General features: G+C 34.1%; 2 protein-coding genes across 3 annotated transcripts; both read left to right on the forward strand.

Moving 5' to 3' along the window:
* Positions 1–1,050: 1,050 nt before the first annotated feature.
* Positions 1,051–4,258, forward strand: LOC126717656 (probable NAD(P)H dehydrogenase subunit CRR3, chloroplastic). 2 transcript variants are annotated; one of them, XM_050419495.1, is made up of 3 exons: positions 1,051–1,468; positions 1,596–1,724; positions 3,830–4,258. In XM_050419495.1, exons 1-3 carry the CDS (start codon positions 1,203–1,205, stop codon positions 3,936–3,938), a joined length of 504 nt encoding a protein of 167 aa, XP_050275452.1. In that variant the 5' UTR covers positions 1,051–1,202; the 3' UTR covers positions 3,939–4,258. The 2 variants fall into 2 exon arrangements, with proteins under 2 accessions (XP_050275452.1, XP_050275451.1); XM_050419494.1 differs by having other exon boundaries at positions 1,074–1,468; positions 1,596–1,738.
* A 9,743-nt stretch (positions 4,259–14,001) lies between these two features.
* Positions 14,002–25,428, forward strand: LOC126717657 (putative clathrin assembly protein At2g01600). The gene is made up of 15 exons (XM_050419496.1): positions 14,002–14,337; positions 14,486–14,555; positions 14,642–14,739; positions 19,494–19,632; positions 19,787–19,914; positions 21,783–21,875; positions 22,006–22,056; positions 22,721–22,786; positions 22,930–22,995; positions 23,157–23,237; positions 23,341–23,421; positions 23,643–23,804; positions 23,913–23,994; positions 24,094–24,215; positions 24,819–25,428. The coding sequence occupies exons 1-15, from the start codon at positions 14,248–14,250 to the stop codon at positions 25,197–25,199; spliced, it is 1,710 nt and encodes a 569-aa protein (XP_050275453.1). The 5' UTR covers positions 14,002–14,247; the 3' UTR covers positions 25,200–25,428.
* The last annotated feature ends 323 nt before the right edge of the window (positions 25,429–25,751 follow it).

Below are 25,751 nucleotides of genomic sequence, written 5' to 3' on the forward strand. Positions count from 1 at the left end.
GAGTTTGCCTTTCCTAGTTGACATAGTTTACCTGAAAAATATCATCATGTTGCCTGCAGTGATTGAAATGGAGACGATATTTTACGATTTAGATTTTATTTCCTGGATGGATATAATAATATAAAACAGTTACATAATTTAATATTTTTAAGGATGTAATAGTCTGTACACCTTTAGATTTGTAAATACATATAGAGACTTCGCATTTGTAATATTTAATATGAACCATGAAAAATCACTTGATGAAGGAAGATCTTCTTTCCACCCCTAAACTTAATGTAGAATCACATAAACTTTTTTATTTTTTGATGTCACACTTGCACAAATTTTACTCACAACAGGTTCAGGTTATGTAAGGATAATGTCCAAAATGACCAATGGTGTCCACAACAAGGAAATAAAGGGGGGGACAGACATTTTCCATTATTATGAAGAAAAATCATTCGTCTTTTTCATGTCAGATAAGGAAATCAAATCACACTTTGTTTTGCATTCAGATAATTCTCCAAAAAAAAAAAGATATCTCACGGATCTCCTTTTGAGTTTTGAGTTTGAACGTTATCTTGAATTCTTGGGACTGGTTGATTGGTCCTTATTGATTCAACCGGCAGCCTTTTATTTTTCATCTTAGTTCTGATTGATTGGTCGCTTCGGGTTATGTGCTACACAATGGAAATTGCAGTTTGATATCCTCTAGAGCTCTATGGTCTTTCACAGTAAGATTTGAAACCGGGACAACCTAGTTAGACCAGGTGGTAGCTAGCTTCAATTTGTGCATTTTCTTCTGCCCTCTTCTCTAACCACTCGTACCTTGTGTTGTATCTGTTGTACTTTGATTTCTAGATAATTTTGGTTTTTAAAAAAATAAATAAATAAAGAAGGAAGATATTTTCATTTTTAATAAGTCTAGGCATAAAAAAATTTCACAAAACAATTCACATATGTAGAAGTAGTAAGTTGTTATTGGTAAGTAAAAAAATGATATCAATATTGGTCTTATATAAAAACCAATAAGAGCTTGTCGACTCAATTGTTGTGAAAATTATTTTGTAGGTACTAATACTCTTTTTCATTTTAGTTAGCTGCTTATTTTATTTGGCTAGGTAGTTAAGTTTATGTTGGACAGTTAAAAGAGGAAGAATCCAACACCAACATGATCCAGTAGCATCAGACAGAGTGACACAGATACTCAGACCACTACCATGTATTGCTTATCCAGCCTTTCCACAACCAAACCTCTAACTCTTGCTTCTCTTCCCACTAATAATGACTCTCACTCTCACTCTCCTCCATTAATCCAAACCAATCACACTAATACTAGACCTCCCACTCCCATGCACATAACTATACCACAACCCAAAACAACTCTACCAACAACAAAGAAGCAGAAGCAAAAACGAAAACAACCATCAATAGAAGAAATAGAACGTGCTATTAGCGCCGGAAGGTACCGTGACATTGATCCCAAGTATGTCCCATTTCTTCCTATATGTTGTTCTTAGTTTCTTTTTAAAGTTTTGGTGTTGATCATGTTCATATATAGGTAATGACATTGTTGTGGTTCTGAATGTTTGTTTTGAGGTTACTTTGTTCAGGGAATTGGAAGAGTTAGACAAGTCTAAGTTCGACTTGGCTTCCATGAGTTTTGGTGACAAGTTTGAAAGCCCTGTGGAGAAGAAGCTCCGTGAGACTGGAGAGTCGCTAGAGACTTGGACCCAAAACAGGTTTAGAGACTCTGGTAATCATTTTTCAAATTCAGTTCTTTGTGATTTTTTGTTTTAGACAGTAGTGTTGGGAAGCCAAACATGTTTTGCTTGTATGTTCACCATTTGTGGAGTCATTGTTGATGAAGACCATTTAGGTTCTCTATAATTAAAGTATTAAAATGAACTAAATTCTCAAGTAGTTCCAAGGTGTAACACAATCAACAGAGGTCTCTAATTCGAGTCTTTTTCGGGCTAAACTCACTTGTCCAAAACACAAGTAGACTATGAAGTAAAAAATTCGTTGCTCTTGTTTATCATAAAATGTAAACAATGTTTTTGGATTGCTGAAGGCCAAACTACACTTTGGGTCCTCCAAAAATTAGGGAAATTTTAATTTCATTGCTTTACATGATTTTGTCAATTTTGTCTCTCAACTTTCAATCTCAACTCTCAAGTCAATTTTATCCTCAATCAAGCCTACTTCTAATGACAATCGTGAGTCAAAACTGTCAGTCTGACACATTTAAATGTATAGGGACCAAAATTGTAGTTTAGCCACTTAGGAAATCATAGACTCAATCAAGTTTGCATGACTTCCTATCTTTGTACAGCATTATATGCTTTGGATGTCTGATGTTTATTTTATTTGTAATTGATTACTTATTGTGATAGTCGATTAGGTTATAAAAGAATAAAGTGTTCCTTTAGTCTTTGTGAGCAGGTGAAGGTATTTTTAATTTTATACTTGTGGTTGGTGGAAGCGAGAGTAAAATTAATTGAGCTGCAGAATTCAATAATATAAAATAGTTCGTAGGGTTTGAGGAAGATGCCAGAGTTTGAAGGACCATCTGTTTATTTAATACTAGTATTCTATATGCATCATTGGATAATTTGGGTTTTCCAGTTGTGACCATGTACTTCAATTCTTAGAAGAAGTTAGCAAGCAGGAGGTGCTGAGCAGTGGCATTCTGGCTTAGAGTGAAATTGATTAGTTGAACAACTAAACAAGAGGATTTGCTGTCATGTCTTTACTCTTTATAGTAATAAAGAGAGTATATTTTGTTCATTGAAACTTTGAGTAGGTCGCTTTCTCTTAGGTTTCTTGTTTTTTTTTTTTTTTTTTTTTTTTTTTAAGTAGATAGTGGAGGGAGGGGAGGAGGCAGGAGTGGCATTCGAACCGCAAACATGGGATATCATAAAGAATGCCATTACCACTAAATTATCACTTGAATCCTTAGATTTCTAGTTTTTAATGCATGAGGAGAATTACCTATTGTTATTAATGGATTTGGATTAAACTTTTTTTTTGGTGGAAGAGAGACTAAATAGACTAAGAGTTAATTTATTAGGCTGCTGCTGAAGTCAATAAAATATTTCTTATGGTTTTGAGGAAGATTCTAGAGTTTAATGCAAGTATGTAGTAGCTGATGACACCCGGTGAACATGATTACTGCAATTTACCTGTTACTGCTTTTGTCTCTTGGAAGGTCTTTCTGTGCATATAATAAAATTTTCCCCAAATGATGGAAAGACACTTTAACTTTAAAAAAATTCCACTATGGGTCAAACCTTGTACCTTGAAAGGAAAGGAAAATATCAATCAGTCATACCTTAAAAAAATAAAAAATAAAAAATAAATAAATAAATAAAAATAATTAACATATTTTAATTTTGGCCGATCTTGACTAATCTGTTAAAGATCCATAATTGACCCCAAAAAAATAGGGACTAAGGTTTTTTGTTTTTTTGTTTTTAAGTTTTGGCTGAAGGGGAGGGGGAAGGGAACTTCTTAAATCAGTCATCCTCATTGTATATAGCTACATTTGTAAGATGTTTGAATCTTTGATAAATGTTGTTTCTGACTGCTCTGTTATGCAATGTAATGATCTGAAATTCATTGAAGGCCACTAGCTGAGGTGCAGGTTAAGTATACAACTAATAGACCCCAGAAAATCACCTTAAACAAAGAATATAAATTCAAAATTTTAAATAGGAATGTCCCAAATATTTCATCAGAATACAAATCTGCTATTGATTCAGGAAAAAATATTCTATATCCAAAAAAGTTGATATATTCATGTACAAGTTCTTGCAATTGGCCTTAATACTTTTGCTATTTTCAGGAAAAAAGGTCCTCATGTTTGTGTTTCAATGGGTAATACCAATTTGGACTTTGTCAATTTTAGTGGCCTCTGGGCTCATCAAGCTACCATTCAACACCCCATTTCTTGATGACCTGCTTATGTGACCATGGCGGATCAAGTCTAGGCTCCAATTTACTTGCTCCTTGTGGTCTAATGGTACTCAGTTTTATAAAGACCATCCAGCTCACAGCATGGTATCAATTTGAGATTCTAGGCAGCAAGGTCATTGATCCTAAACAGTACTTCTGAAAAAAGTGGGTGGATCAATTTGCTTGAAAATTGTACAGACATTGCACTACGAATTTGTATATGTAGTTTGTTTACCTACTCATGTGGTTGGGTGGCTTTACATGTGGATTCTGACATATTTGCTGAGAGTTATGTATGAATCTCTCATTTTTTATTTAATTACAAGTCATGCATTTCCAAGCATGGTGCTATTTGTAAGAAATCAGTTGCAGCATCTTGGGAATACATCTTCCATAATTGGTAATTGGCAAAATGTCTCAGTCTGACATGCAAGAAAACATTGTTATGAAATTGCTATTAAGATAGTGATGAGACAACAGCTGCTATAATATTTGATAGTAAGCGTTGTTATTATATGAAGTTAATGTGTCAATTTTTGTTAACCAGAAATACCTTACTCACCAAAACAATTTTTTTGTGGCACACTTTGTCTCTGCGGTTATACTTATTCACAGCACAGGGGCCCAGATTAAGGTGCTCCTATAATTTTGGTGCCATATTTTGTTTTGAAAAAAGAGAGCCCTTAGGGTCCATTTGAATTTAGGGGGATGAAGGGGGAGTGGAGGGAGGTAAAATAGAATTGGCTGAAAATAAGTTAATTTTGGGTTAATTCTACTCTACTCTACTCTACTCTACTCCTCTCTTTCTCTCAATCCAAACAGACCATTAGTTTGTAGATATAAGGATTTAGGATTGCTAGTAAAATGCTAAATCAATATTGAAGTAACAATAATTCTTTTTAAAAGCATGAATATATTTAGACATAAAAGTCTACTCAAGTACTATGCAACTTTGAAGGTGCATTACACCCTATAATATTTTTTTTAGAGGATAGAGTTTACATCCAAATGGGTTTGGAGAAATTTCTTGCAATTCCATTCTATGGCGATTTATAATACTAAGTCACATGACTTATTAGATTATTTAAATAAATTATATGATTCATTAAATATTTTATGTAATTTACATGTTCATAGCTCTATGAATCATCACATAATAGGTTGGTTGGGAGGTGACTGTGCACTCTCAAAAAGCAGACAGTATATGCTCCCAAGGTCCCAATACCATTCATTACGGTTTGGAAGAAAATCAGCAAAGTCTGCACTCTTGTCTTGTTAAGTGCTTTTGGGTACAAAAGTGACATGACCGAGTGTGCAGCCTTGCCTGGTATACTAATCTTAGAGCATTTTGAAAGCAATTCAGAGTGGAACTGTGGGAGTGACTGACTTCAGTCCAGTGGCCGCTAAAAGCCTAAATGGACGGCTGGACCATGAATTATCTCACGATCGGCCGCTATCAAGGTTGGACAGTGAAATTTCCTGAGGAAAAAATAAACGGTTAAATTAAAATAATATTGTTTGATTTGTCAAGAGCTTTATAACCGTTGTTATTAAACCTGACCAAACATTTACCTGGTCTGGGATTTGAGTGACTAGGTCACTCCTTTAACCAGTGGGTCATCGGTTAAATGTATGGCCAAATAAAAAAATAATATAAAAATAAAAATAATTTTAAAAAATCATAAAATAAATATGTAAATTATAAATAAAAAAATAGGCTGCCTAAATTACTAATTAACATTGGTTAAGAAAAAGTAAGTCACATTTCACAATTAGCAACACCAAAGAAGATTTTTTTTTTTTTTTTTTAAATGATGTCATAAAATCACAATCATTTCTTTGCTAAATAAAATCTTGTCACATTATTTAAAATTATAATATTAACAACATATCTCAAATTTTAAAGTCACATTCTATGCATATTACATATCTTATAGTTGCTTCCGTGGATTACAATCTAATCTAAAGCTAAAATATGAAGTTCTATTTTTCATTAAAAAGTCTAGCATCAACCTTATTATGAAATCCTCTCTTTTCATTATTGTAAAGTTGTGATTTACAACTATATTTTATGTTGACTTTATTCCATGACAAAAAGTGTTGTAATTGCATTAATTTTGTTCCTTGTATTTTGTGGGATTTTATTGTATTGAGTTTAGTATTAAGTTGGTGAAGAATCGAGCATGAAATGAAGAATCAGTACAATTTCGCAACAAACTCGCAAGAAGCTCGCGAGTAAAGGTTCTCACGAAAAGGGCATGTGAGGTGCAAATGCTGGAAGGTGAAGAGTCATGTCAGGCTGTCAGTTTCGCGAGTGTCTTGCGAGAAGGGTCAACCCACGAGGTACCAGCGAAATATTCTACCTAGAGGATTTTAAGTGTGACTTTCTTACCTTTCACCCATATTATATATATTCTCATTACCCATAAAAGTAAGAGAGGCCATTCAGAAAGAAAAAACCCTATATAGGTTTTCTACAATACAACACACCCATCTTTTAGAGAGAGAGCTACTCATCCTTAGTGAGAAATCATTGTAGCCTTTTCTCATTCCCTCTCCCATTGTCATATCTTGAGAGGAGATTTGTATCCAAACACAACTCACACGTTTTCAGAGTGTAGAGAGTGTTTTGGAACTTGGGAAGCTTAGGTGATTTGCTAAAAGAGGCCGGTAAAACTTGGCGGATGCAATCGGGCGTATTGCGGGATCCAGAAAGCTAGAAAAGACATGAATTCAAGAAGTCCGTTGGTAGTAGGAGCTTGGAGGGCTTAAGTGCATTGGGTAAACTAGATTTGGAGGGTCTTTTGTTATTCATGTACTCCAACTTTATTCTCTAGTGGATCAATTTCGATTTGGAGGATCGCGGAGAGGTTTTTTGCCGAGTTCTTCGGTTTCCTCTTCGATAACACATCTTAGTGTTATCTTGTGTTTATATCTATCTTCCCTTACTCTTGTACTTTACATTTATTACTTATTGTTCATGTTTATGCATTAGAGTAGTTATCGGTTCATTGCGCACATTTACTCTTGTTTCGCACTTTGATTAAGTAAGAGTAAAAATAATCTAGCCATAATTTAAAATTTGGGGTCTAACAAGCTCATGTGTTTAACACAAATTTGAGCTTTCAATTATGCTCCTCTTTCAAAAAATGGCACTACAATGGACCTATAAAGGCAATTTTTTTAGAATTACAAAACCATTTTGGTGAAAATGACCCATTCAAGTTGCACAGGTTGTTAGAAACTCATTGGTTTTACTAGTTCAATTGCATAAGTGATCCAGTTAAGTAATTGGATCAGCTTAGGTATCGGTTTATCGAGTTAGTAGTCGCACCATTCAAGTTGGTCTAGATTTAATATCTATGTTTATAACACAATTGGCACCTCCTAGTATTTTTAACATAGATGTGCAAGATTCAAATTCCCCCCTTCCTAATTATCGATTTATTAAAATAAGAAAGGTATCAATTAACTCAAGAATCTTGTAATTCACCACTGCCCATGTTGGGCGAAGTGGTACCTCCCCTTGCCACGAGGGTTTGGAGGTTTTCCATATATGGTTGTCAAAATCGCAATCCAAATCGTAGGATCGAACAATCTTACGATCCCACCTAACCAAAACGATTTGGATCGTACTAGGATTGCATTTTTGGTAAGATCGTATAGGATCCTACTGATCCCACCAAAAAAAAAAAAAATTATATATATTATTTTATCATCATTTTAAGTGTTTTGTTTAAATTTTGATCATTATAGGCATGAATATATATTGTGAACATAAGAGATTTGAACTTTGATCATTCTAAAGCTTCAATTTTATGTATTAGTTGGTGAAATAATTCATGTATTAGTCATTTACAATTTAAAAAAAAAAAAAAAAAATCTAATTCTTCTAGAGTTGCTTGTATTAGATATTAATTTTTATTGTTTGTATATTGGAGGGAAAAATGGAAATTTAATTGATGTATTTGGTTAGGCTTAGTGTTCTGATTATTTGCTTGGATTATGACATTATGCAATTGTAAGGACTTAATTTGTAGCGACCCCAAAATAGTATTGGGTTTGCACGTTAAAGGCCCAAACAATAAAATTTGTAGAGCGTGGGCTGAAAGGCTAGGTCTTGGTCACCGGACAGTGGATGGTCATGGTGTTCATACAGAGGTGAACCATGTTTGCTCAAGAAGTCTTTCTCCTCGGCATGGCTTGGGAGGCTCTGGTTCTTGGCCTTTTTTCCCAGCCCCTTTTTTGGATTGCTTACTTCTTTGTTTATACTAGCCCTTACCCTTCCTCCAACATCCACGTGTAGGTTCAGCTTTCCAGGGCTGATATTTGTCCCATCAGCCCATACCCAAAGTGGTTAGGGGTGGTTGTAAAAACTGAAAATCATTGCTCTGTCTGACGCAGAGTATTTAATTACAATAATGGCAGCCTTTCCTTTGTCCTTTGTCGCCATATTGTCCAGAGGTCCTTTCTCCATCAATGTGGAGATGTTTAGCTTTTCCTTAAGTTGTTCCTATACAGCACTTGCCCTTTCTTTCAGGAGCGCTTTGGGATGCCGAGGACAGAATCATCCTCGGCTATATCTCTAGGCCATTTGGACTTTCACTGTATGTCCTCGGCAATATCTCTCCTCGGCTCGAACCTTGGGCCCTAACGCAAAGTGGGCCGGGGTCACAAGTTCTCTGGCCCCACGCAGTGTTTTTGTGTTTGGGTATTTTTGTGATAGTACCAATTTGTAGTTAGCTTCAATTTTATATATCAATTGGTGAAATAATTCATGTATTAGTCATTTACAATTAAAAAAAAAAAATCTAATTCTTCTAGAGTTGCTTGTATTAGATATTAATTTTTGTTGTTTGTATATTAGAGGAAAAAATGGGAATTTAATAGATGTATTTGGTTAGGCTTAGTGTTCTAATTATTTGCTTGAATTATGACATTATGCAATGTTTTTGTGTTTGAGTATTTTTGTGATAGTACCAATTTGTAGTTAGCTAGTTTCCATTTGTTAACTTTGTTTTGGATTTTGAAATTGGAACTTAGAAGTTGGAAAACATTTTCCATATGTGTTGATGGTTATTTTGGTAATTGATTGCTAATTAAACATATGTTGATCTTTTTTGTATACATTGTGTTAACACTCAAGTATCTTTATTTTGTTAATATAAACATAACGATATATGATATACAAAATTACATCATACCGATGCAAATAATTGTTTTATTTATTTATTATTATTTTATGGACGAAATCATAATTTATGTGATTATTTAACATACAAAATTACTACCTATGTATTTTTTGCTTTAAATAAGAAAATAAGTAGAATCTTATGATCTACGGTTCAATCCTATGAATTACAATTGCACCTACCTCCCATGATCATATGTAGAATCCTGATTTTAACAATCTTTTCATGAGCTCATAAGTTTTAGCTTAGGAGGTGGGTTTGGGGGATTTATCTTGCTAAGAAAATAAAAATAAAGAATCTTGTAGTTAGTTTAATGATATTATTGGACATGGATCAAATGTCAATTCAAATCCTATACCTACAATTATTGTTTAAAAAAAAAAAATCAATTTCTGAGTCTAGTCTATTCAATTCTTACCACATACGTGTCTATTTTAATTAGTAATATAGTTTGGGATGATCTTAGTGCAATACAGATTATGGGCCTGCTTGCGTTCTAGTTACTTCAATTCGTACCACGTGTGCCTAATTTTAATCAACTTATTTAGGTTGGCTTAGGTGTAATACGCATGCGTGTATAACAGGGAGTGGTAGAAGCCAATTGAACCAACCAATCCACAGCCTGTATGTCTGCAGCTACGATACCCAACCAGCCACATGTGTGAACATTATAAACATACATACTCTGATTCGCCTCTCTTTGACCTTGTTTAGTACTACTTTTTCTTTTTCTTTTTTTGGTGGAGAAGATTGATTAGCACTAGTTGATTGATGATGTATTATATTTTCTTGGTAGGCAGACGACCTAATTGAAAATTTCATGGTCAACTTTTTTCAGTCAAACTAATTCTCGGTAAGAGTTCTAGATGGAGAATCTTCTCAAAGCATTTAAAAAAAAATACATAATTAGTGGTGCTAATTACATAGGCAAAAGAAATCATTCTAGAGATACACTGAGTTGTATACTCAATTTCACAACTTGCTTGAATATTTGCTGCTACCACCTAGATCAGCACCATGGTTGCTTGTGTCATTATATGATTATGAGTGGTCAACATTTTTTGCCCACTAATGACTTATATGACCGACACTTTTCGTCAATCATTTACAATCCCACAAGTCAATAAAATTATATGCAAAGGACTAAAAAGAGTGACAATTGCTACATGAGAGCACCGCCTAAGGCCACAAATGTTCCAAATTTTATTCTTATTATATGTTGGTAGATCCGTCATTAAAAAGCCTTCCAAAGAGAATAAAATCAATTTTGTATATATATAATTCCTTTCCAATGTTTCCCATTGAAAGTGGGTGGTTAATATTGGCCTTAAAGCTTGTCCAATGTGTAAGGTAGTGTATGCAGGCAGATAAATTGTACGAATTGTTTTTTTTTTTTGGTTCAATAAATAAGTGATGAAGAAGATGAGTGTGCCGGGTTTAGTTTGATTATAAGGCAGAATGCCAGAATCATCACAAAAAACAGATGCAAATTTGGTATTGAGTGAATGTAAAATGCTGAAACACGAAAGCAAATATACGCATGTGCAATGCTTTTCTTATTCGGAGCGCACCATAGAAGTTGAGAAAACAGTGGCCAAAAAAAGAAAAAGTGTGGAAACAAATGAAGATTGTCTTGACTTGAGTTAGGTTTAAATCAATGTATCAGGCTATGATTTTTTTTTTTTTTTTGGAGAAATAATTACAACATGCTGCTAACCCTCAACTCGAACTCTTTCCCCCCTAGACCCCCAAACACTTTGTGCATAGAGAGGTACTAATTTAGCTACAAAGCCTTTGGCATAACAGGCTATGATTTAAATGTGAACCTTCCATTCCATACATGATAGGCAAAGTTGCACTCAGTGTGCTCTTAGTAATACTAACTTGTAACTCTATTTATATACATGGATATACTTAAAAGATATACATTAAAATACATAGTATAATTCTTACATATATAATTTTAATACTATTGATATATAGTCATTCTTATATTTTGTTAATTCTTTAAAAAATATTGTAAGAATATTATTAGGTAGAAAATGTAAATTGTCCATATTTTTTTATTTATTAATTCTTAATTTTTGATATTGTGCACTTTTTTCTTCTTCTCTTCTTACGGTTCATTAATTATGGACTTCTTAGTTTTTGCACTCAATAACTTACTTGGATAAATATTTATGATGTGGTCTCACATTTGACTCTAAAATTAAGAAATAAAACTCTCTAAAAATAAATAATTTAGGACTCATGGCACAAAATTAGACTTCAATAATAGAATCTAATTAGATTTTCTCTAAACTTTGACTATTAATATATATAGATATGGATAATTTAGTTTTTGTTTACATACTCTTACATGATATGTATCCATATTTCTAGGATACTCCTGCATGCATGCGTATTTTTTTTTAAATGCCAATATGTTTGGGATACAACCATGATATAGTTCTAACCCAACACCCCAATAGTGAGATAACTCAAATTTGTGAAGATTTTTATTTATATTTTTTATATATTAGTTTCAATGTTAAACACTTATCTAGTTATCTCCTATTTAATATTTCATATCTTGGTTTGTATTCTAAATATTATTTAAAGGTCATGAATTCACTTTAGTATCTATTATTGCTTTTTAATTGATATATGCTTAACAATATATGAAAAATAAATTATTAACAATATATAAAAAATGTAAATAAAAATATATTAATTAATTAATATTCTAATTTGCTAAGGACCATAGTTACATCCTCTGCCAAGTGCTTTATAGTTGAATTGACACCTTTGTGCATGAGAATCTACGGGGAAATGATTCGAGCTAAGAGATTTGCAATATATTGTAATTATCTTCTTCTTCTTTTTTTCTTTTCTTTTAAAAAAAAAAAAATCAGCTTATGGGACCACAGCTTCTGAAACAAGAAACAGCTAGCTTCACATCTTTTTTTTTTTGAGAAACAACTAGCTTCACATCTTGAAACAGAGCATTGCAGTTGTCACTTTAGGGAATTTTCACGAGATAGGTTTGAATCATTTTATTCCCTGATACACTAAAAGGAAAGGTACTCATCTATAGTGACAATACCTACCCACCTAACAAAAATAAAAAGAATTCTTAGAATCAATTATGAATAATCCCTCCATCCACTGCATGATCTGGTGTCAATGTTTCTAACACAACCAATAATTGGGTAGAGTTTTTAATATGAGTTATCATTTCACTCTCTTCACTCTCCTCCTTCTTAAGCAAACATTAAAAAAGAAAACGATTTATAATCATTTTGGACACAGGGCTTTGTGTGAGTTCATATCTGCACAACTATTTTATATTCCTTTACTCACCCTTTATCTCGTGACAACTTTTTCAATGGAATTGGAAATCATTTCCTGGCATTGTTAAAGTCCACACTTTTGAAGATACCTTTCTTTAACCTCATGAACCACTTTCCAGTTGGTAATGATTTCTACGGCTATAAGGAAATTCTTTGTTTTTAGCTGTTCTCCTTCAAAGCTTGATGTTTACATTATTATTAAGTCCGAACTATTATAATTGAGATCCAACAGTGCTGATTTAGCTGAGCATTACTTCTTGATTAATTCATTCCATAATCAAACAGACAAAATAAACCCTTTGAAACCCAATTTAGAACTACTCTTAAGCTTGTTTTGGATGGTAAGAATGTACGTTTATATTGGCCAAAAAGATTTAGCCCAATCTAGAAATTTGTCATACTCCATTTCTTTGAGTTCTGTTTCTGGAAAGGTTCAAAATTAAACACCGCTAAGCTTTATTATAACGGTCCCTAGAAAAAGTCGACCTCATAAAATATTCCTTTGTTGCTTTGACACATGGCACAGCTACTAAACACATGACATGTAGGGCCTCATGCCATTTTATAAGTTTGAGCTAAACAACTAATCCAAACGTTTTATGCTCAAAATTTTCTCCGGGGCGTGTGTAAAACTGTGTGGATTAGTTTGTGTGTGTAACAACATTTATCCTCTCTCTTTTTTTTTTTTTAAGACGAGATAATATATAACCCCAATTTTCAAATTTCACATAATTCATGAGTTTGTTAAATATGTCCTTATCAGTGCTGTTGACATATCTTTAGAAAGGTTTTCAGGGCCAATCTTTTAATAATATAGATTTTACTAATGTGTGTTCTAAGAGTACATAATAATTAATCATTTTTTAAAAAAATTTCTCTGAAATTAAAAAAATATTGACAATTTTTTCGATTCTCAATAAAATATTTTCAAAAATAGACTAGTTAATGTGTGCCTTTAGGGCACATATTAAAACATACCTTTAGAGTTAAAGTCAGGCGCTTTGTTGTAAGGCAAAAACATTGCTTCCTTGTTGATATATAAGCATGATCAATTTCACATTAAGGAAAGGTTTTGCGTAAATGACAATGCATGTACGTCATTTAATAGATAATAATAAAATTTATTATTTTGGGTTATTTTGGGTTGATTGGATCAAATATACCAAATTTGGTTGATGAAAGAGATATATTATCAAATATCCTACCTTTTACTCTTACCTATTTTAAACTAATCCCCTTTCCTTTCATGAATTTGGATTATCTACAATTGGTTAAATTTTTTTTCCCAAAAATTGCTATCTATTTATGTGAAGAAACACACAATTACTTTCACACGAAATCTTTTACGTGGCTATAAAAATCGCAAATTCTGTTTTTAAATGAAAATGTTTTATTTAGTGTAGTAATAGGGCGGGTAAAAATCTGGAATATTATTATAATTAAAAAAATAAAATAAAAGACTCCCAAAAAATTAAAAATAAAAATAAAAAGAGAAAAAGCCAACATGGTCGGAAAGACTTTCTCTCTCATCACAGGTCACCAAAAAAAAAAAAAAAAAAAACGATTTCTCTCTCTTCTTTCTTTCTTTCATTCTTTCATTGTAGCCTGTCATTTTGATTGATTTCTCTCTCTATCTCTCTATCGCTCAACGGATCCCAGAGAAAGAGAGAGAAACAAGGTGTGGAAACCACGTAATCCCTTTCTCAACAACAAATTTTTTTTTTTTTTTTTTTTTTTGGTTTTTGGTTTTGAGAGGGAGAGAGAGATCTGAGTGAGCGTTAAAAATGGGGACGCTACAGACTTGGAGGAAAGCCTATGGCGCCCTCAAAGACAGCACCAAAGTCGGCCTCGCCCATGTCAACAGCGACTACGCGGTTTGATTTCTTCTCTCTCTCTCTCTCTCTCTCTAGAACAATAACAAACAAACCTTACACTTTTTTTTTTTTTTTATAAGAGCAAATCTTTTGATCGATTCGATTCGATTCGATTGATAGTAAAAATTGTGGTTGTTGTTTTGTTTAGGATTTGGATGTGGCCATAGTGAAAGCTACCAACCACGTCGAGGTTCCGCCCAAAGAAAGACATCTTCGAAGTAATTCATCAATTTGTTATTAGTTTCTACTGATCTTTTTTCATGTTTTATCAATTCTTTCTTGTTTATATATTTGTTGTTTGTAGAGATTCTGAGTGCCACGACAACGATTCGGCCCCGTGCCGATGTTGCTTACTGCATTCATGCGCTTTCCCGGCGATTGGCCAAGACCCGCAATTGGACGGTATCTTTCAATTTCATGTTTACTGATTTTTGGCAGTTATTTGGAGGGTTTCATGTCAATAGTGTTATTATTTACTTGCCATATGTGCTTGATTTCTTTGTTATTGATCTATTACTTTCCCATCCTATCTTGATTCCATTGTTGAAAATGTAATTTGCAATGATTTACCACAAGAATTAAGTTGCATTTTTTTATGGAGCCTACTTCAAGACCACTAGAACCCTACAATTTACATACATATCTGGTCCCTGTGGTTTAATGTGATTAATAGCAATCACATTAAACTTTAGGGACTAAAACCAATCACTTTACGTTTTTTAGGGATTAATAGCCGTCACTTTAAACCTCAGGGACTAAAACTGATCACTTTAAGTTTTTTGTGGAAGTACTAGCGATCACTTTAAACTTCAAGAACTAAAATCAATCACTTTAAGTTTTTTAAGGATTACTAGCGATCACTTTAAACTTCGTGGATTAAAATCCTCATGAGCTAAAGTTTAGGGACCAATGGTGTATTTCGGCCTTGTTTTTACAATGGAACTAGGTTAAATGTAAATGAATCTTTTTAAGTGGAAGTTAAAATTCTTGTTGAACTCTTACCTATCAAAAAAAAAAAAAAAAATGCTTGTTGAACTCTTGAAATAGTCGTCAACTATGCAACTATACATTAGCATGGTGGATGGAGGACTTCAAAATTAGTGTCATAATGTTATTAGCAAAGCTTGTGTTGACCTGTATTAGGTGTTTGGAACTGCGGTGAACTAAAGACTATTACAAATTCTGTGATTTTTTTTTTTTTTTTCACTTTTCATCAAGTTAAGTGGATGGTGGAGGATTAGGAGATTTTAATATATGATATTTTATGTGTTTCATACTATATAACCCTAGTTTTTGCATGGTTTTGTTTTACAAAACTGATTGCATCCTTTTAAACCTTTCAAACATTTTAGGGCTTGGAAAATGTGACAACTTTTGTTGGGTTGTACCTAAAAGAAAAAAAGAAGAAAGAACAGAAATATAAGGTTGTTCAAAAATATTAAATTTTACTTCTTAAATTTCCTTTTGACGGTATTGCAGAGTAGTTTTGATGGATCAAAGGCATCATGGGTGGAGTTAATATTTTGGGGTTTAGTTGATGATATTATAACCAGATTTCTAAGTACTCATGGATCTTTAAATATTGAAAAGATTTGCTAGACTATACCCTTTACAAACATCAGGATGAAAATTGGCTTCAAGAGCTCAATCCATGTTTCATATGAACTTGAGAATGTTTCATATTAACTTGAGAAGTGCATTGATTTTAAATAAATAAATAAATAAATTTTTAAATAGACTTGGTTTTACTTTTGCCTGCTCTACTAGTCTTTACTTGGTCTATGCTCCAGGTAATCTGCCTGAAAGTTTCTGATGGCTTGAGAAGGTGTCATTTTGCCAATTTATATTTAACAGTTTGTATAACCCTTATTTTAAAGTTTTCAACACCACTTATGCAATGACTAGCATCAACTAGAGGAGATTTGATTGTGCTGTTATGTAAACTGTATTTGCTTTGCCATCATGCATTTAAGTGGAGCTCATTTAGTTGTTTGGGTGGCTTAATTCATAGGGCAGACATTTGGATGACCATGTTTTTGAGCAGATAGAGCTTTTATGGAAAACTATCAATGTGTATAAACTTTTGTAATGTGAAAACTCTTAGTATAGTGTTTTTAGGGTTTGAAAGACCTCATTCACAAGGCTTAGAATGAATAAGTGGACTGAATTGGTTAGTGATTCTAATGTGATCTGATGTGGAAATGGACGTGACAATAGCTAATCACTCATTGGGAATACCCAATCCACCATTCCTCAAAGGAGAACAGACCATCCCCCAATCAACTAAATGAAATTTTATTGCATATCCCATCCCACCCTACAAGAAGTCCCCTTGAAGATACTCCAATCTATTTGCAAGATGAATTGGCATCTTGAAAAAACATATGAAATCAATGGAATGTGAAGATAATGTACTCTTAATGATGGTAATCCTTTCGCCTTTTGATAGATACATCTTTTTCAAACCCACAAAGTGTGGTTCTACTTTTTCAATGATGTGATACCATGCCCCTTGAGCCTTAGATAGGGATCCCAGAGGCAAACCCAAGTAAGTTGTGGGCATTTACCCCCTTACAACCCAACACAGCCACTAACTCCCTTATTTTCTGTACCTCCCCAACTAATTCTATTTCACTTTTGCCCAGATTTACCCTCAACTCTGAAACTGCTTCAAAACACTGAAGAACATAATATAGGTATACAAAAAGATGTGGAATTTACTCACAAAAAATATAATAGGGTAGTCAACAACCCTATTTCTTTCTCCCATGTTAAACCTAGATAAATAGCCTCCCTCCACATCCCTTTGAATTACTCTGATTAAAATCTCCATACACAAAATAAAAAAGAAGTGTCAATAAAGGATCATCTTGTCCCAGTCCTCTAGGCTGCTAAAGAAACCAATTGGGCTACCATTAATCAAAATGGAAAAATAAATCATTGAAATACAAAAATGGATCCATTTCTTCCATTTCATGCTAAAACTGAATCTTTCCAGCACACACACAGAGTCCCAATTAACATGGTTGTATGCCTTTTCACTGTCTAGTTTGCAAATTACTCTAGGAACTTTGCTCCTCAACTTGGCTTCTATCCAAAACCTCATGGGTGATAAGAACTGAGTGAATAATTTGTCTACCTCCCATGAATGCATTTTCTGAGTCATACACAAGATTCCCAACTTCTTCGGTCTATTTGCCAACACTTCAGAGATCCAATTTATACATGATCCCTAGTTGATATGGAGATAGTCTTTGATTTTTTCACAACCCTACTCCTTTTGGAGGATCAAGGTAATAAAAGATTCACCCTATGAATTTTTAAATCTGCAATTAGTATAAAATTTGTGAAATACTCACATCATATAATTCTCTAGAATACCTGGTAATGTTTGAAGAAAGCCATATTAAATACCTCTGGTCCTAGAGCTTTGTCACCATCCATATGACGTAAGGCCCTAACCCCCCCCCCCCCCCCCCCCTCTCTTGATCTAATGGTATCCATTTACCTATAGGCTAGGAAGCATTGACACAGCTGGGAGGGTGCCACACCGGAGTCCAACGCGGCCCTACGCGGGGTGCAGCTACCAACACGGCTGCCCGCATGTCAGTGCTGCATCTGAGTTTTTTTTTTTTGGTTTCCGGATTCGTGCCAACTCACTCCAATTCAGCTCCGACGTGCGCTGATTCGCACCGAACTTGGCTGATTCGAGCCGAATCGGATCATATCAGCCGAATATAGGTGTGTTTCGGCCGGAAAAAGGAAATCGGCTGGTAAAAAAAAAACTTAAACTGAAAATACCGGTGGATATTGATACAAGATAGCCGCTGTCGACGTCACAAGATACCGGTGGCCTTAACCCCTTTCTTCTTCTTCTTCTTTGCTTCTTCATTTTCTTCTTCCTTTTTTTTCACCGCCTTCTGTTCTGTTTTTATTTTTTATTTTTTGATAGTAAAACGATAGGATAAGTTTTGTTAAATGCCAGGCTTTATTTTGTTTTTTTGCGCCTCTCTGACCAAACACATGAGCCACATCTTCCCTTTTTTTTTCTTTTTTAATGGGAAGCTACACCTATTTTAATACCTGTCACATATATCCTTTATTTTGTTTTTGGGCTGACCAAACATGTGAGCCACTAGGCCACACTTTTTTTTTTTTGATGGGAAGCCTCATCTATTTTAATACCTTTGTCAATAATTCAAGTGTCAAAAACTTTTATGTACTTATTACTATCTATCTATTTTTTTTATTTTATTATATGAGTTTTCTATTATTATTACATAAAAAAGCGTGCTTAGCAATATATAAAATATATAAATAAAAATATTTTAAATAATTTTTTAATCACCACACCCGCATCCTATTTTTTCAAAAATTGTCGAGCCCCGCACCCGCACCCGCACCAGAATCTAGAAACGCACCCATGCTTCATAGCCTATAGGTTTTTCATCAATGGTTGATAGAGAAACCATCTCTACCTCCTTCACCCCTCTATCCTTTGTCTGTAGATTCCCATCCACTTCTACATTGTCTATATAATTAGCCCTTTTGTGAGTTAGTCAAACAATGAAAAAGCCTCTTACTGTTTTCTCCTTCCTTTAACCATAAAGCTCTTGATTCTGATGCCAACTATCTTCCTCAAAGTGTGCCAGCTTCTTGGCCTCAGATGTTAACTCATACCTCTCCTGGCACTCCTCCAGAGATAGGGATGCATTCTCCTCCTTTATGTCCAACTTCGGTGTTATGGGGGATACCCTGCAGAATACTAAAAACCGGTGGACTTATGGTTTATGGAATAATATGTTTTTTAGTGAGTCATGGAATCATTCTCTTATTTATGTTTTAATGAAGGATAGATTCATTAGAAGTTGCAAATGGTTCTTTGGCCCCACTATATAATTATTATACAAAGGATTTCCTTTGTTGGCCATGCATTTGATATGGATCTTGGACTCTTTTATGGTGTGCATTTCTTGTCTTCTAGTGTCCTTTCTCTAAAATCTTTGGGTATTTCAAATATTTTAACACAGCACTGCAAATCTAAGGTTATATTTTCGATAAGTTATATTGGGTGACTTAATTTTCTTAGTATCTACCTCATTATTTTCCTATGGATAGAGTTTCTTATATTTCTTCCATTTCTTCTTGTTTATTAGGTGGCATTAAAAACACTGATAGTCATCCATAGGTTATTGAGGGAGGGAGATCCTACTTTCAGAGAAGAACTTCTGAATTTTTCACAGAGAGGACGCATTCTCCAGCTTTCTAATTTCAAGGATGATTCAAGTCCAATTGGTTAGTTCTACACCCATATCTCTTTCATTCCTTCTCTTTTGGTAGTTAATACTGGCTCTAACTGATGTGCTTGAACTATCGTTGTTTTAGTTCTTTATGCAATGAGATTTCAGTACTTCTGAATTTTTAATATTCCTTTTATCTTTTTCTTCAGCTTGGGATTGCTCTGGCTGGGTACGTACTTATGCGCTGTTTTTGGAGGAACGACTTGAATGTTTTAGGATTCTTAAGTATGATATTGAAGCCGAACGTCTACCAAGACCTTCCCAAGGACCGGAGAAGGTATTTTACAAAATCAATGAGTATTCCTTTTTACTAAGATGGGGGAATTTACTGGGATAGGTTTTAATACTAATTACACTCCTTGCCTTGAAAGAGTAAGTGAGGGACAGTAAGCAAATAAAGTTAAAAATCTGATTTTGGGTTTGCATGGTTTTAACTCCTTAATTAGTTTCTTTTCTAGTCAGTACCTCTAGATCATTGCTCAGTTTATATGAATGGCCTTTGACTTATTAGGATTTGATGATATTTTCTAAGATAATATGCTCATTTCTTTTTTGAAAATGCCATTTGTTGATGGACTCATCCCTATGGAATTTATAGGACTTATTTCCTAACAAGCCTCGTAGTACTTCTGGTCTGGTCTTCTTGGTCGTATAAGTTGATTAAACTACATCATCTCCAGCTCTATACGCTGCCTCATTAAGGGGAGGTTATTGGATTGACAATCCTCTCCCCTCCCTTAGGGCCACTGGACCAAAAGACAAAAGTGTCAAGCTTTGAAATGTTTGAAAGGAAAAGTACTTATATTGACTTCTTAAGTCTTATAAATTATTTTGTGGAATTTAAATCCTCTGATTCTTTTTTACTTGTGTGGTGTCAATTTGTTTTAAGGTTCAATGATATGGTTCCTTTATTTTGGAAGGAAAATTGACGACACCTTCAATAAAAGGCCATCTACCACTGTCGAAAATTTGTTTCTTGCACACTTACCAAAAAAAAAAAATTGTTTCTTGCACAACATGGACTTCTTAGAAGACTTATATACCTTTTCTTTCATGGACTTCTTAGAAGACTTATTTCTCTCCCATTAATTTCTCGGCCCTTGTAATATTTTTTTATTTTTTTATTTTTGTCTTAAGAGAATAGTATTTTTCTTTAATGAAATTTTGCATTACTTATTTTTTTTTAAAAGTAGGATACATCCTATCACCTCCCCTGCCTTCTCTTGTCTCTTTGGAGTTATATATTTGGTAATTTTTTAATTATAAATCTTTCAGATAAAATAATCTGAACTTAAAACAAGTGGGATTCTCATTGGGGCACCTTGTTCAGGTTTGTAGCCAGTAGTTTGTGAAGCTTAAGCTACAGAGTACATATATTATAAAGAAAGAAGTAAAGTTTAGTGATTCATATTACCGGAATAGTTTCACTAGCCATCTTAAGGCTTGGGTTGAGCTTGAGCCTTTACTACAAATCAATCCAAAAGGCAGTTAATTTTCAACTCAGTTTGGCTCATTGTACCATTACTTGTTTCAACACTGTAAAACAGTTGCTTTGTATATGTATTTTTCTATATGTTCAGTTGACATAGCTATAATCTATACCTTTGGATGCAAACCAGAAGTGCTATAATTAGTGTCTATTTCATTTCCTTTTCTTTTTCTTTTTTTTTTTAATAAAAAATTTAATTTTAAAGATGCTTTTGTGTTATCTTTTAAACCATAATTTACAAGCAATTACAATTCTTACAGAGAAAATCATTTCTGCTGTCACTTTTTATTATTTATTTCCTTTTTCTCTTATATTTTCAAAACTATAGGTGACCATGGATGGTATCATTGAACGAACTCAAGATTCTTTGTAGACTGTAGGTCCCTTGTTGCTGGGGAGTAGTATTTGGCAAAATTGATGAATGTGTTGTCTATCAACCGTTTATGACATATCTGAAATTGTTCTTGTTCAAGTTTGTATAAGAACTTTTTGTTGTTATTTATATGGAAGTTTTTGTTGGATGTCAATATCATAATTGATATTGAACAGGCTTGATATACTTTCATGAATGTGTGGGTGTGATAAGTTTTCATTACTAAAGATTCATGAATTCCCCTTTTCTCTCCTTGTCTTTCTCATTCTTCTTTCACTAGCAGGGATACAGCAGAACCAGGGATTTGGACAGTGAAGAACTGTTGGAGCAATTACCATATTTGCAGCAGCTGCTCTATCGTCTTTTTGGTTGCAAGGTACTTTTTGTGACTTTTTGATCTTCTGTTTTCATTTTTTTAGTGAACTTTTGTTTTGGATTTTTCTTAATTATCAATATCATATCAATAATTTGGGAATAATTGTTTAAGTTATTGTCTGCTGTTACAGCCAGAAGGAGCAGCTTTTGGTAATTATGTTATACAATATGCCCTGGCTCTGGTATGTGTGGTGCTTCTTTTTGCTGTAGGTTATTCTTTGTTTGACTTGTGTTTCTGAATTTACAAGAATTTCCTTTATTTTTAATAATATTTCATATAATGGAAGGGTTAGATTATTTTCAGCTATTAAATGAATTCCCTTTTACAGTGTCTTTAAATTGTACAAAATGACTAGAGAAACATGGAGCTTATTGACAAAGATTCGAATGCCATTTCATCTTGAAGAGTCCACTGAATGATATTATGCATGATCAGAAATAGTGGTTTACCAGGTCTTGAATTGTAGTTCATTCTACATTCATAAAAATGATTTAGTAGTTCTTTTGAAACTTTTTATTACATGTTAAGATACTTAACGCATCCTCCCTTTCTGTCTGTCTCTATCTCTGTTGGTTTATTGTATGTTTTGTGGGAGTGAGGAGCATATGTGTGAGAAATTGGTATTAACTTAAGGAAACAAATTTGATACCTATTTTTTCATTTCCTGTCCCGTGCCCTACTTTCTCAAAGAACATGTAGAACATGTGCGACTTTGTCAAAAACTTATCTTAGAAAGCATACCATTGCCCCCCTTGCCATTTCTTTCCCTTGATAAAGAAAAAGGGAAAAACCATATTATTAAGTGCTTATTTGTTTTCGACCTTGTTGATATCTACACTTTTCAGGTACTGAAAGAGAGTTTTAAAATTTACTGCGCTGTTAATGATGGGATCATCAATCTTGTTGATAAGGTAAACTTGTTGATCATATAATATATATTTTGCTGAATAAAAAGATTTTATTGATTAGCAAAACAAGTATAAAGGACCAAAGGGGCCCAAACCATCTCATGCACTGACAAAACCTAGCTGTAAATAATCTGATCTCATTGCAGTTTTTTGAGATGCCGAAACATGAAGCTGTCAAAGCCCTTGAGATCTATAGACGAGCTGGCCAGCAGGTGATATTTTACATTGATTCCAAGTTTAATATTCTTTTTTGATAGCTTTTTTGTGCTTTATGGTATATATTTTTCCTATACTTTTATTAATCATGGAAGGTATAGGATCTACCAGTGCAGTTTTATGTTGTTTCTCTTATCAAACCTTGGTTTTGCTGCAGGCTGGGAGCCTTTCTGAATTTTATGATACTTGCAAAGGATTGGAACTTGCTAGGAACTTCCAATTTCCTGTTCTTAGAGAGGTATGATGCTATTACTGTGGTTTAGTGTTTTAGTTAATTTTAGGTTATTCATTTCAGTCGTATCAATTTATAACAACTAACTACTTATGTTTACCTTTTCCAGCCTCCACAATCCTTCCTTACGACCATGGAAGAGTATATAAGAGAGGCACCCCGAGTGGTTAATGTTCCAACTGAGCCAATGGTGAGTGAGTGTATTTTGTAACGAGCACAATAAGTATCCATTGCTCTTAAATCAAGTCCAGTTTATGTTATTTGTCATTTATTTAATTTTTATGTAGTACCACTCTCTGTTTTGTTCCCTATGGATCTTTTTAGTGTTTTATTGACATTATAAACCTTGAGATGGAGCATTGCTTTTAGAAGATACGTGCTACTGAACTCCTATGTGTTCAATATGAACAGCTTCAATTGACATACAGACCAGAAGAAGGCCCTTCTGAAGAGACAAAAATATCCAGTGATGAACTGGAGCCACCAGCTTCAGATAATGCTGCTGTATCTAATGTCGAGATTACTCCTACTCCTCCTCCTCCTCAAAACAACCTGGAGACTGGAGATTTGCTGGTAAATCTTTAGGTTTTGTGCTTCAGTTAATAGGTTTATGTTTTTGCAAAGTTTTTATTCAGTTTCTTGTCTCTTAATGCCCCTCCCCCTCTTTTCTGGTGAATTCAGGGATTGGATTATAGTGCTGCCGATGCGTCTGCAATTGAAGACAGAAATGCTTTGGCTCTAGCCATAGTTCCATCAGAACCCGGTAACATCTTGTCACTTCTTTTTGCTTTCCAATACTGCTACTTAAGCAATTTTGCATGGCCTCTTGTTTACCTATCAGGCATTGCCTCTCATATTGCAGGTGCTGTCCCAACATTTCAGTCTAACGGTGTACAAGCAAAAGATTTTGATCCTACTGGATGGGAACTTGCCCTGGTAACCACTCCCAGTAGCAACATTTCATCAGTTAATGACAGACAACTGGTAGGCCCTAATTGTATTCCCTCCTCTTTGTTCTGCATGTATATTCTTTTTTTATTTTTCTGGTCATTTTAATATAAATGTGCTGAAGCAATGGTTTTCCTTCACTGGTTTATTAGAAGTTATAGGAGTATAGCCATGCATATAATGACATTGTTGGCCAAAATGTGTCCGCTTTTCAGTTAGAGTCACTGGCACATATATTAAAGAGAGAGACTGATTAGTCATTATCCAGTCCACCTTTATATATTTTGCCTAATGTGCTGTCTTGATAGTCCTCTTATAAATGTTCCTAAATTTTGAAGAAGCAGCCTTTTAATGAGACTCACTTGTTTGAGAATGCATTTTCAACAAAAAGTTACCTTCGAAAGAACTGATGGTAAAATAATCTTAATTGCTGGTTGATTATGCTTCAATTTTATGTGTCTAAACCCAAATTTCTTGTAGTAAGTTCTATTGGTTTTGGTTTCAGTTTTATTGTGACATAATTTGCATTAATGTATGCTTTTTGCCTAAGAAGTTAGGAATGTGGTCAAAATCATGGGGTGATGTATATGCCTCTTCCAGAACGGCTTTAACTGTCTTATTTCTGCCAATGTTTGTCAGGCTGGTGGATTGGACTCGCTCACTCTTAATAGTTTGTATGACGAAGGGGCATATAGAGCTGCACAGCAGCCTGTTTATGGAGCACCAGCCCCAAATCCATTTGAGGTACATGATCCATTTGCTTTATCAAGTGGTGTTGTTGCACCTCCTGTTCAGATGCCGGGAATGGCTCAACAGCAGGCGAACCCCTTCGGTCCTTATCAACCTGCAGGTCCATACCAACCTACTGGTCCATACCAACCTACCTTCCAGCAGCAGCCACAACAACATATGATGGCCCCGACAAATCCTTTCGGTGATACAGCATTTGGTGCATTTCCTGCAAACCCCGTTGCTCACCCACAAACTAATAATCCATTTGGAAGCACAGGCCTGCTGTAAAGGCAATGTTTGAACATCCAAAAAATGTAATTTAGTAAATTGAAATTGGGTTTGTATTTGGAAATGAGTGAAGTAGTCTGGGTTAGGGAGGTTTGATCCACAGGAGAGAGGGTTTTGGCATATGAAGGTATGTTTGGGTTGTAAAAGTCAGCGAGTGAATAGCACATATCTAATAATTAGTTTATGTGTTTTGAGATTTTTTGGAGTAATTTTGAAAATATATTGTCTACTTTTCACGGGAGTAAAAAATAGAGATATCCATGAACTGCACTACTTCTTTGACCTTACTACCAGGTAAGGTTGGACTGTATTCGTTTATGTTTGGTCGGTTTGCGATGTTTGACCACAAAATGTCAGTTTTGGATGATTGTATGGTATTTTTTTGGGGTATCATATCCGAATTGCTTTGGTCATTCATTTTAATTATAATAATCTCAACCATTCATATCTATCCAAGAAGACAAAATGGTTATTCCAATGAATGTTTAGGATCATCTGGGCAAGGTATTTTACAAAATATTAAGATTCATTTTGGTAAGAATGTAGCCTTAT

This window comes from Quercus robur, chromosome 3 (assembly GCF_932294415.1).
Source record: "Quercus robur chromosome 3, dhQueRobu3.1, whole genome shotgun sequence".
In the NCBI taxonomy this organism is placed as follows: Eukaryota; Viridiplantae; Streptophyta; class Magnoliopsida; order Fagales; family Fagaceae; genus Quercus; species Quercus robur.

What these genes read in the sequence shown, in the direction of transcription:
- LOC126717657 (XM_050419496.1), top strand. Translation starts at nt 14,248, where the DNA reads ATGGGGACGCTACAGACTTGGAGGAAAGCCTATGGCGCCCTCAAAGAC. An exon ending in CTTCCCAAGGACCGGAGAAG is followed by an intron (nt 19,915 to 21,782) that starts GTATTTTACAAA and finishes TTTCACTAGCAG; the next exon opens with GGATACAGCAGAACCAGGGA. An exon ending in TCATCAATCTTGTTGATAAG is followed by an intron (nt 22,787 to 22,929) that starts GTAAACTTGTTG and finishes ATCTCATTGCAG; the next exon opens with TTTTTTGAGATGCCGAAACA.
- LOC126717656 (XM_050419494.1), top strand. Translation starts at nt 1,203, where the DNA reads ATGTATTGCTTATCCAGCCTTTCCACAACCAAACCTCTAACTCTTGCT. An exon ending in TACCGTGACATTGATCCCAA is followed by an intron (nt 1,469 to 1,595) that starts GTATGTCCCATT and finishes TACTTTGTTCAG; the next exon opens with GGAATTGGAAGAGTTAGACA. An exon ending in AAACAGGTTTAGAGACTCTG is followed by an intron (nt 1,739 to 3,829) that starts GTAATCATTTTT and finishes TGCTATTTTCAG; the next exon opens with GAAAAAAGGTCCTCATGTTT.